Source organism: Megalobrama amblycephala, linkage group LG22 (genome assembly GCF_018812025.1).
Source record: "Megalobrama amblycephala isolate DHTTF-2021 linkage group LG22, ASM1881202v1, whole genome shotgun sequence".
Classification (NCBI taxonomy): Eukaryota; Metazoa; Chordata; class Actinopteri; order Cypriniformes; family Xenocyprididae; genus Megalobrama; species Megalobrama amblycephala.
The window spans coordinates 5,611,396-5,624,069 of NC_063065.1; the positions used below are offsets into that span (position 1 = coordinate 5,611,396).

The 12,674-nt window shown below is 37.8% G+C and overlaps 1 protein-coding gene across 5 annotated transcripts in view; it reads left to right on the forward strand.

Annotated features, from left to right (window-relative positions):
- cnbd1 (cyclic nucleotide binding domain containing 1) overlaps nucleotides 1-12,674 on the forward strand; it is a 57,300-nt gene that overhangs the window by 18,061 nt on the left and 26,565 nt on the right. For all 5 annotated transcript variants that reach the window (XR_007182548.1, XM_048175106.1, XM_048175107.1 and 2 more), the window contains exons 5-6: nucleotides 9,654-9,799; nucleotides 11,726-11,817. Coding sequence is in view for 4 of the 5 variants with exons in the window: in XM_048175106.1 (XP_048031063.1) it covers nucleotides 9,654-9,799; nucleotides 11,726-11,817 (238 nt within the window). In the remaining variant the exon portion in view is untranslated. The remainder of the gene's footprint in view (nucleotides 1-9,653; nucleotides 9,800-11,725; nucleotides 11,818-12,674) is intronic.

The window sequence follows — 12,674 nt, forward strand, 5'->3', positions numbered from 1 at the left end:
TTATGTTTTCATATTCAAAATCAAATTATGTGGGCTTACTATTTACGTCTTTATAGCTCAAAATTTGTCTAATTTGTTTCCATTTTTATTTACATTTTTTTTATTTTTATAAATCTTCCGATGGAAAGTTCACCCCTTTTGTGAGTCAGAGCCTTAACTTTTTTTGGAGTAACCTAAAATGTATTCAGATTGGTTCAATCATATTAAATTATATTTGACTTGGAACAGTGTAGTTAATGTTAACAAATTAAAACTATAAAAAAAATGTTTTTTGGTAAAAGGAGCAATATTTGATGAAAAACATGACCTAAAAAACATTAATTAAAAATATTTCCTTGACAACAAACGGGAAAAGATACTTTTATGTTTAACTAACCACAACAAATTAAAATATAGCTGCAAGCAGCCATTAAGGGGCCAAGCACAAAGCAGCAAGCAAGAAGTAAAATCATACTTTTACATATACTTTATTGTAGGTAGTGGCAATTTCATATTTTGTTCAGTTATAGTGCCACCAACTGGTGCAGTCTCACTACTTTTTTTATGTGTCCTTAGAGTGTGCCCATAAATCTCATCCATTCCAAAATCTAATTTCGTTTAGTTATCGACATGAATATGTATAAAAATGACCCATGCATGACTTTGATTGCTTTTTTTTTTTGCCAACTTACTATTAAAATTTTGGTATTTGGGCTTAAACGTATAGCCAACAACCTATGTTAACGAATTTCCTATGGTGGTTTCGTCTCGATCGGAATAACAGTTTCAAAGATATTCACGAACGTTGTTTTAAACCTGCCATGTTAGGTATCGTTGGACTCGGCAAGGATTCAGGAATCTAAGGAGATGACTCCCATGAAAACAAGTTAACCACATCAAAAGTTATGAGCATATGAATAATTGATTTCGCCACTAGGTGTTGCTGTCTCGAGACTTCTAAGTCTCTTTCAGGGCACCGTGCTGATGACCCATACCAAGTTTCGTAATGATATGCTAATGTGTGCAAAAAATACAAAAAATACAAAATGTCCGATGCCCAAAATGGCCGATATGGTAAAATTGAATATCATTCATATCATTTGATTAGCATGCTGCCATGACTCTACCAGTTCTATCATTTTTGGCCAAACCGTTCAGAAGATATAAGCAAAAATAGCCATTTTTGCTATCTCTGAACCAGTAGGTGGCGCTGTGCCGAAATGCAGGGAAAAGTTTCATGACAGAAAATGACGTAAAAGGCAATCAAATCGTATTGAGCCATGGAATCAGAGGAACAAAGAATTTTGTTTCTAAACCTTATGGTTAAAAAGTTATTAGCGTAAACTTGAGTGAAAGTTTGGACAAGTGGTGGCACTAAAGAGTTTGATCTAGAGACACCAAATTTGCTGTAGTTAATGTTGGGACTGTCCTCTATCAGTGTGCCAAATTTCATAACTTTCCCGCAAGCGGTTCTGCCATAATGTCATGTTTAGGCACAGAGACAAACAGGTAAGATCCAAATGCAGCTTTAATGGGGAATCCAACACGTAATCCACAAACAGGCAAGGGTCAAAATCCACAGAGCAGTCCAAACAGAAAACAAATAAACAAACACAGGAAACAGTGACCGTAAATGAAACCACGATAACAAAGGCAGAAACAAACTCCGTATAAATAGACAGAACACTAATAACATAATACAAGACAGCTGGTTGCAATGAAGTGAAAATGAGTCCGGGAAGTGTGTTATGGGAAATGAAGTTCACAAGTGAAGAAAACCAAAAGTCCAGGTTGGAGGGCCCTCTAGTGGCAGACAAGGGCACTCCCAGTAATGATCATGACACATAGACTCCCAGAGCGGAAGAATAATAATAATAAGAACGCCAACAAATACAATAGGTGCCATCGCACCTTTGGTGCTTAGCCCCTAAATGTGTGTGTGTTTAATAAATATGGCAAAAGTACATAACAAAATTACTTAAACTAATATTAAAATGAATAAAAGTTCATTCAAAATATTAATAAATACTATAATAGTATGTAAATAATACTAAAATAACACTGCACCTGAACCAAACAGTTAATTTAGGAGCATGATAAATGATACATGATAAATGTTTTTTTTTTTTTTTGGTTATCTGACAAAAGTTTTTTTCTTTTTTTACAGGGCAAGTGAAGTCGATTAAGTCTTCTGAGCTATGAAATAGCAACTTTTAAGCAATAAATTTTAGTGTTTGGCCCAAACAAATGCAAAGCAGAAAGCTGTGCACTGATCTCAATGTCTTTGCTTTATAATAGGATTTTATGGCAGAAATTTCGATGAATGATTGATCCCTACAGGGTGCTGCTGACAAACCTCCTCACTGTGCCCAAAATGTTTATGAGATGCAATATCAAGTTTGAAAATGTGTTTTGTGTGTTTTTTTTTTAAACAATGACTTTAGTTTTTCCATTTAACAGAATCTCCTGCTAGGCGTGTGAAAGGGTTTTGTTTTCACAGAGTTGTGTTTTGGTCCAAAAAAACGTTCCCAGTTTTGATGACATACACACGTGTTGGCTGCGGAGTCTTATTTAACAGTTCTGACAGTTATAATTTGTGCTTGAGCTTTGTTTTGTCAGGATTCTGGACTCTTTGGCTGTTAGCAGGAGAACCTCAGAACCAGCTGTGAAACTGAGACTTCTGACAGCTGCTACATGTGAGGAAACACATCACTTCTTCTCTGTCTCTCTCACACGTCCATAGCAGCCAAGCTCTGGTTGGTGGATTTCAATTAAGCAAACTCACAGAAGACCAACTAACTCTTATAAATGCTTGTTTAGTTCTCTGAAACTTAAAGTGGGCCTTTAATGGTACTCCTGTTTTGTTTAACTAGGATTTAACTAACCAGTAAGGGTGCAAGGGTGCTAGTCAATCAATGATGGTGAAGTGAATTAATTTACTCATTCTCATGTCGTTTCAAACCTATATTTTGTAAAATGTCTCTCTTTTTTTGTCCATACAATGAAAGTCAATGGGATCCAATGTTGTTACCAATATCTCAGTTTAAGACTAGCACTACATTGGCACTTAGCAGAATAAACCAACCGGGACCTCCATGGGATTTTTTTCTTGACTTTTTCAGCAGGGATATTAGACTGTAATAATACATCTAATACTGATATTAGACATGATGGATGCAGTAATGGATGTTTCCGATAAGGCAGCTATGGTCTTGTCTGTTCTGTTCTGTCTTTCTTGGTGGTATAAAAGGGATGAAAAGAAATACGAAACCTTTCTTTTTTTTTTTTTTTGAAGACTGGCTTGACTTTTTTCCCTTCTATTTTACTTGAGCTCTAGAAAAGTGCTGCAGACAATTTAAGGAAAGACAGTGGAGGTTATCAGCGATGAGATTTGCACGTTCAGATTGAATTGATTACCCGGAGAAGGTTTCCTTTTTATCTTCAAAGTAAAGTGGCACTTAGAATTTGAATTAAGTTTGCTGGCCATTCTGACCCCAAAACAGCTTTGTGGCTTTAACTTTGAGATAGCTCTTATCGATGTACCTCTTTCTCGGTGATTTATGTCAGTGGCTGCTCTCGGTTTAGTGGCAATTTTCCCGGTGCATTCTCTGGAGATTGTTCGCAGGAAAGTATTTGGTGGCTGATAAGATAGTGTTGTAAAGGCGGCCTGCTCCTCAGATAAGGACTATTACAGTTGTTTGTTGAAAGACAAAGCCTCTCGCTGTCCGACAGACCTGTGAAAGCTGCTCAGAGAAAGCGGCTGGCCGCTGAAACCCCTCTGATGCTGCTGTAATTGTCTCCTGAGTTGAGCAGCACAAACATGGAGAACTGTCCTTAACCATTCTCATGGGAGGTGAAATGAGATTGTCTTTGCTTTAGACTCTTCGTGACACTACTTTTCTCTTTGCTTTGTTGAGGTTATTGTTTTTCACTCTTTGCTTTGATAAAAAAAAAGGTAATTTTATTAAACTCATGCTGTTTACAGTTTGATAAGGCTATTTTAAAGTGCTTTTTTGTAAGATTTTGAAACACTGTTTTAAATAATAATCGAAAGGGATAGGTCACCCAAAAATGAAACTTCCGTCATCATTTACTGTTGTTCCAAACCCGTAAGACTTTCGTTCATCTTCGGATCGCAACTGAAGATATTTTAAATGAAATCTGAAAGGTTTCCGTCCCTCCATTGACAACTACGCAACTACCATTTGATGCTTCAAAAAGTTCATAAAGAGATTGTAAAACAAATCTATACGAATTGAGTGTTTCAGTCCGAATTTTCCGAAGAGACATGATTGCATTATATGATGAACAGATTGAATTTAAGCTTTTATTTAGGCTTTTTCATCATTTTACTAACTTTAGAAAGTTAGCATCAACTACTATTTGTGTAGGTCATTTTTTATGCATATATGAAGAATACAAATGACACTTGCTTTGTAGAATGGGACTCTACTGGGAATTCAAAAGTTTTTCTTCATTATCTCAGCCACCTCTTTCCTCCTTTTTTCATTCCCTCTCTCTCCTTCACTTCTGCTGTTTTTATTCAGCACCACAGGCTTTGTATGTACTGCAATCAGCAGATATTCTCACAAAAAAAAAGAGTTATAATTCAGTTTTTTCTCCATTCATTCAGTGATAAGTTCCCTCCAGTTAATTAGAATCTTATGGAGGGATTAAAGCTTGCAATTATTATTATTATTATCTACAGAGAATTCATAATTAATGGAAGTATATGGAAATGTCAACGAGAATCCTGGAATTAAGCCAGAGATCATTTCCTAGTCAGCTTCTGTTATTCATCGGTTAGCAAAAGTCTCAACACAAAAAAAGAGTTTTCAGGTTTAATTTGGCCTTTGACGTGAAATGCTGTTGTTTCGTAACAATGCACTTTTGTTAAAGTAGCATTTTAGTCAGGTTTTAAGAAAAGAGGCTGAATGAAAAGCTGGCAAGATGCATATCTGATTGGTTGGACTTCAATGCCGTTTTCTTAGACTCCGAATCAAAGAGAGATCTGATCTAACTTACAAAGGCTATGGCTTTAGTTTCATACATAAGGAAGTTCACCTTATGAAGCCATTCTCTATATCTAAACTGCTTTTATTGCTGCTGCTGCTGCTGCTATTGGTTATTGTTGCTGCTGCAGAGCGAGTACGGGACTTGCTACAGCCAATACATACACAACACGCAGCTGTGAGAAAGCAAGACATACTGCTGCTGTGCAATGTAGCGTACATGAATTACCCATAGCAGATCTATACAGGTGGAGCTGGGGAAGGTGGAGGGTTTCTGAAGCGCGCTGCACTGGTAATTTGAAGGTTGAGCATGCAAGCTCATTGGCTACTGATACAGCAGGAACCAATCAGCTGTGCCCTATAGATAATGATATGATTACGAGCAGGTTGAGTTAAAAGACCTATTAGGTTGTGCCATCTAGAGTTTCATGACAGAACTTTGTATTTGGTTCAAAAATGTTTTCCTGGAAGTGACTGGCCATGCTGACAGCAAGTAGCTTTTCTGTATATTTTTCGGTATATTCGGTATAACTTTGTGTAAATCTGTTGCATTATTTTGTAATCAACTGTATTTTTGAGTTTATATATGGATTTTGTAAGTAAATCCAAAAATGTCTCATCCTGTGGGTGGCTTATTTTTAATTTTTAATTTTTAATTTTAAGGAAAGAACTGCTTATAAAGTTCATATTTGTCAACCAAACAAACTTGATTCTTTTGAGCTAAAAATGCAAAAAAGAGAGTTTTACTTCCATGAATTAGCTACGTTACCAATATGGCCTGTAATTAGAAAAAAAAAATCTATAAATAATTCATTTTCTAAAAAATGTACCACTGTACATTGAAGCTGTTTGTTCATTTTGTGGAGGAGTTCATAGACATTTCTTTGTAATTCCCATTAGATAAAAATTAATTTAGTACAGTCTTTTGAATCGGCTTGTTCTGTAGAAACCAGGAGTATCTAAACTTTCCATAATGTCTCTTAATGACCTTAAAAGTTCAACTCAGGGCTTGATCAGGTGACCTGACATGAACATTGCCTCATTCCCATCCATAGATAGATGATGTTACTGCTAATTGTATCTTTTTAAAAGGCAGTTCTGCTCTCACTCCAGAAATGACCCACAGTGTAAAAGATGATATCCCATTATCTTAACTGCATAATGTGTTTCTTTTTATCCACGTAGCGCTTTGGCAGGAGGATGGGAAATTTCAAACTTGGTGCACAGAGGATGTTTTGTGAACCCTGAAATTAAGACTGCCAAACTATATGCGAGACGTTCTTGTAAATTGTAAACTCATGCTTGTACATCTCTGCTAACGCTATTAGGACTAAGCTCTGCCATCTGTGTAGTGTTTTACAGCGAATGCATTTGAGTTTATTGATTTGTAGTCTGGAGTGTATCAAAGATTAACAAAATGTAGGTATGTAATGCATTTGAGATGTTTGAAGACTCTTTGGTGAGTAATTTCTGTTGCACAGTACTGTTTGAACTCATCAATATGCTTTTGTAGTACAGTAGTTTAAGGAAGGTAAACAGACTTTCAGAAATAGGGTATATATAGATTAATATTTTGTACAATATTTCAAGATTATAAACGATGGGGACTTGAATGTGCAATAACAGGAACTTTTCTTGTTTTTGGCATGGAAATGCTGGTGGATGTCAATCATACTTTAGAAATATTCCAATACAACACAGAATAGTTTGAGAGCTTTTATTCTTTTTCCCTGTCCGAAGCTAGCTCTGTTGAGACTGACACTGATTTACCGAACACACAAGCACACGCAGAAGCTCACAAAGGATTGATTGATGGATGTGACCTTCATCCAGCATAAGCAAACTCGTGCGCACACAGCCTATCGGCATTGTGATTACTCACTCATGCTGGCAGCGGTGTGGTCTTGATGGCTAAACTCCTCCCCGGCTATTGCGGTTGAGATTTTATCTCTTGGATGCCCATGGAACTAGACACCATGCTAATACCATCATCATCATCATCACACTCTGAGACGCTAGTTTTCCCTTAAGAATTAGCTTTAAACATAATAACATGATGCAGAGGGTTTTCTTAATAGCAAGTGTTCAGGTTTCATTAAGATGAGATGGTGCCTGTAGGACAGAAAGGGTGTAAAAAGATTAAGGATTTTTTTGTTTGGGCTGCAGGGGGTTTGTCTAGGACACACACTTACTTTAATGCAGATGAGACTAGATTTTGAGTCAGTTTATCCCACAGTCTTTTAAAGATTGTCTTTAATGGACTCTGAAGGCGTGATAATAGCTGCAGGTCTCCAATTCGCTGTTCTTTTGGTCACTGGTAGCTTTTGCTAGTTGACTGCAGTACTCAACTGTATCAGGAGATAAATCAGTTGACCATAATGACTGTAGACATTGGCCCTGTCCCAAATGGCACACTTCATAGCACTTTCGGTCTTGTGGACTTAAAATAGCTGCCGCGTGCACGTGTCCGTTAAGTCCACGAGACTGTATGATGTTCCATTTGTCAATTTTAGGTTTCAGAAGGGTGCCCGCGAGCGCCACCTTTGTGGTCGATATCCACCCTCGATGTGCATATTTGCAGAGCCCGCACTGGTGCGAGCTCCACAGCAGACCTCCACCCGACAGTCAAAGTGGTGAGAGGACAAGATGTGCTTTTTTACACCCATTATAAAGATGGTAGTTCAGTCTGATAGGGGTTTAGATGGTAGCACATTCTGAGAGGTGTTTAGATGGTAGCTCATTTTGAAAGGTGTTCAGATGGTAGCTCATTCTGAGAGCTGTTTAGATGGTAGCTCATTCTGATAGCTGTTCAGATGGTAGCTCATTCTGATAGCTGTTCAGATGGTAGCTCATTCTGAGAGGTGTTCAGATGGTAGCTCATTTTGAAAGGTGTTCAGATGGTAGCTCATTCTGAGAGGTGTTCAGATGGTAGCTCATTCTGAGAGCTGTTCAGATGGTAGCTCATTTTGAAAGGTGTTCAGATGGTAGCTCATTCTGAGAGCTGTTTAGATGGTAGCTCATTCTGAGAGCTGTTCAGATGGTAGCTCATTCTGAGAGGTGTTCAGATGGTAGCTCATTCTGAGAAGTGTTCAGATGGTAGCTCATTTTGAAAGGTGTTCAGATGGTAGCTCATTTTGAGAAGTGTTCAGATGGTAGCTCATTCTGGGAGGTGTTCAGATGGTAGCTCATTCTGAGAAGTGTTTAGATGGTAGCTCATTCTGGGAGGTGTTCAGATGGTAGCTCATTCTGAGAAGTGTTCAGATGGTAGCTCATTCTGAGAAGTGTTCAGATGGTAGCTCATTCTGAGAAGTGTTCAGATGGTAGCTCATTCTGAGAAGTGTTTAGATGGTAGCTCATTCTGAAAGGTGTTCAGATGGTAGCTCATTCTGAGAGCTGTTCAGATGGTAGCTCATTCTGAGAAGTGTTCAGATGGTAGCTCATTCTGAGAAGTGTTCAGATGGTAGCTCATTCTGAGAAGTGTTTAGATGGTAGCTCATTCTGAGAGCTGTTCAGATGGTAGCTCATTCTGAGAGATGTTCAGATGGTAGCTCATTCTGAGAAGTGTTCAGATGGTAGCTCATTCTGAGAAGTGTTCAGATGGTAGCTCATTCTGAGAAGTGTTCAGATGGTAGCTCATTCTGAGAAGTGTTTAGATGGTAGCTCATTCTGAAAGGTGTTCAGATGGTAGCTCATTCTGAGAGCTGTTCAGATGGTAGCTCATTCTGAGAAGTGTTCAGATGGTAGCTCATTCTGAGAAGTGTTCAGATGGTAGCTCATTCTGAGAAGTGTTTAGATGGTAGCTCATTTTGAAAGGTGTTCAGATGGTAGCTCATTCTGAGAGCTGTTTAGATGGTAGCTCATTCTGAGAGCTGTTCAGATGGTAGCTCATTCTGAGAAGTGTTCAGATGGTAGCTCATTCTGAGAAGTGTTCAGATGGTAGCTCATTCTGAGAAGTGTTCTGATGGTAGCTCATTCTGAGAAGTGTTTAGATGGTAGCTCATTCTGAGAGCTGTTCAGATGGTAGCTCATTCTGAGAGATGTTCAGATGGTAGCTCATTTTGAAAGGTGTTCTGATGGTAGCTCATTCTGGGAGGTGTTCAGATGGTAGCTCATTCTGAGAAGTGTTCAGATGGTAGCTCATTCTGAGAAGTGTTCAGATGGTAGCTCATTCTGAGAAGTGTTCTGATGGTAGCTCATTCTGAGAAGTGTTTAGATGGTAGCTCATTCTGAGAGCTGTTCAGATGGTAGCTCATTCTGAGAGATGTTCAGATGGTAGCTCATTTTGAAAGGTGTTCAGATGGTAGCTCATTCTGAGAGCTGTTTAGATGGTAGCTCATTCTGAGAGCTGTTCAGATGGTAGCTCATTCTGAGAAGTGTTCAGATGGTAGCTCATTCTGAGAAGTGTTTAGATGGTAGCTCATTCTGAGAAGTGTTCAGATGGTAGCTCATTCTGAGAAGTGTTCTGATGGTAGCTCATTCTGAGAAGTGTTTAGATGGTAGCTCATTCTGAGAGCTGTTCAGATGGTAGCTCATTCTAATAGGTGTTTAGATGGTGGGTCATTCTGTGAGGTGTTTTGAGAGGACAAGATGTGCTTTTTTTAGATGTCACTTTCTGTTTAGTCTCCTGAAAAATGAATTTGTTATTCTTTGTGTGTTTTACAGCCCTATTGAGAGATCCCAGTCAGAGCATCATGTCATTTATAAACTGCTGAAGGGAGTCCACAGTCTGACCTCTCAGCTGGGCTCGCAGGAGCTGAAACAGATTAGTACCATCACCAGCGTCGAGACCTGGGACCGAGGACAGATCAGTAAGTTATATATATATATATATATACACACACACAGTCACACATAAACAGTCAGGAATAGAGTGCATACACTCTTAAAGTGATAGTACACCTAAAAATGAAAATTCATCACCACTTACTCACCAACATGACTTCATTTTTTTATGTAGAAAAACAAAGATTTGTATGATTATGTTTTTTTTAAAGAATATCCTGGTCATTATTTTCAAATACAATAGGACAAAAAAAAACCCATCAAAAAGTTATCATAAAAGTGGTTCATATGATCCATGCACTATATTCAGAGTCTTCTGAACTCACACAATAACTTTGTGATAAACCATTTTTAAATTTAAGTAGTTATTGCTTAGTATGCATTGCAAAATAATAACCCATAAGACCTGGTATAACAGAAAATCATAGAAAAGTGTAGAAAATCGCATTACTTTTTGACAGGCATTGACTTAGGCTCATTTGGAGATCATTTCTTCTATCATTTTTCATCCACCATTTGTGTTTTTGTACAGTGGCAGATGGGAAATCATCCACACTTATTTTATAAATGAATTGTGCATAGTTTTCCAATTTATAGCTCAACAGGTTTATCAGCTTCAGAACAGTTTATCCATGAATGAAGATTATCAGCAGTCTTGCTCAAGTGATATTTCTTAAATATATAGGCTTCATAAACAGTATTCTTCTGATCCAGAGACTTGAAAAAACATTTAGCTTTGAAATCATTCTCCAAAGAAGATTCTTAGTTTATATATTATATATCAGTGGCCTCATGCAACACAATCTGTCAAGACAAATCGAACACCTCTTTCATTGACTTCATCTTTCAGTCTTGCCTTTAAATATTGTCAAGTGTTTGGATATGTTTCTAAAAGGTTGAGAACCCAACCCTGCATGCTTGATTTTCTATCGATGTGTTCATTCGTCTGCTAATCTGTGCTCAATAACAGCCACATATTCTTTCAGGGCCACTAAGCAAAAACATAAAGGAAAGACAATTTGATGAAAGTATGAATTCGTGCCTCTACTCCGATGGTTACCGTTTTGCAAACGTCTGGTGTTTTGGAGATGGAGATTTCATTATTGATTCGTCTGGAGCGGCGGTAATGGCTGTGGCGTGTTGTATGTCACAGATGGAGGGGGGAAGGGCTTCGTTATGGATGCAAGTTTTAGCTGCAGATGATTACAGAGCATAAACACTGTGATTTGCTGTTGATAGCCGTCTGCGCCAGGCTGAAAAGTTTGCGTGTGAGGAGTGAGAGATGTTGTGGAGTCTGTTTTTCTTAGCATATATTGAGGGTTTGCTTTCAGAGAGCAGTTTTCATCTCATTCAGATCTTTGTGTCGAGGTGATTTATTTGTCTTAAAATATAGATATATGACTGAAGGATATGAAAAGTGCACATTTCATAGTGTCTGTGTATATATTCCTCAAAGAATATATACTATATACTGTTTTCACAGATTCGTGTTCTTGTAGTTTACATGGAGACGATGTATATTGTTTTTTTTTTTTAAAAACGTTTTCAGAAGTTTGTGTTTTCAGGCCCCCAAAATGCTGTTGTCTTGAAAATTAAAGGCCAAAACGCATAAAAAGTTTATTTTACAAAGTTGAATGCAAGAAAACTTTTAGAACCCATTAGCATGCATCCATTTATACATCATTTTTGCTCTTTTTTAGGATGAGACAGGCTCCAAATGACATCTCTAGTGTTGCTTTCCTTTTTGAATCATTGTAGTTTGTGGAATCTTATTCTTCATGTAATTTTTTTCTGCACATAACAGATACTGTGATAAGATTCAGTCAGCCTCTTGTCCACCTAAAGTGTTTTGACCCAAAACAGCTGAACTGTAACTGTTGAGTGGAGAGTTTTCTAATTGAGTATGTTGTCTTCTGCCTTATTTATCTCTTCTTCTTTCTTTCTGATTACAGTTTTTGGACATAATGGGTTTTACCTCGTTCTGAAGGGCTCAGTGAAACCCTTCAGCCACGAAACCATTAAAGAGGATCAGGCAGCCTCTACGGTAGACAATTACACTACTTGGCTATCAGTTGTTAACTTTAAATTGGCCCTTTGCTTAACCGAACCTTAAAAACATTACCATGCCTACCTTGGCAATTGTTGGTGACTACCATATTCTCCGACATTCTTTTGCTCTTTTCTAATCTACAGCCGTGGCCAAAAGCATTGGCAGTGACATCAGTTTTGTTTCGCAAAGTTTGCTGCTTCAGTATTTGTAGATTGTTTTTCACGTTTCTTATGTATACTGGAAAACAATGATAAGCATGTCATAAGTTTTAAAGGCTTTTATTGGCAAAAACATTCAACATATGCTAAGAGTCAATATTTACAGTGTTGACACTTCTTCTTCATAACCTCTGCAATTCACTCTGAAATACTGGATATCAGATTCTGGGTCAAATCCTGACTGATGGCGATCCGTTTTTGCCTTATTAGTGCTTGGAGTTGATCACAATTTGTGGATTTCTGGTTGTCTCCCTGCCTTTTGAGGATTGACCACAGGTTCTCTATGGGAAGTTGATCCGGGGAGTTGCCTGGCCATTGATCCAAAATTTTAAAGGATTAGTTCACTTTCAAATGAAAATTAGCCCAAGCTTTACTCACCCTCAAGCCATCCTAGGTGTATATGACTTTCTTCTTTCTGATGAACACAATCAGAGATATTTTAAGAAATATTCTGACGCATCCAAGCTTTATAATGGCAGTGAACAGGGGTCACGAGTATGAGCTGAAGAAAGCACATCCATCCATCATAAACATTCTCCACACGGCTCCGGGGGGTTAATTAAGGCCTTCTGAAGCGAAGCGATAAATATATCCATATTTAACAATTTATGAAGTAAAATATCTAGCTTCCGT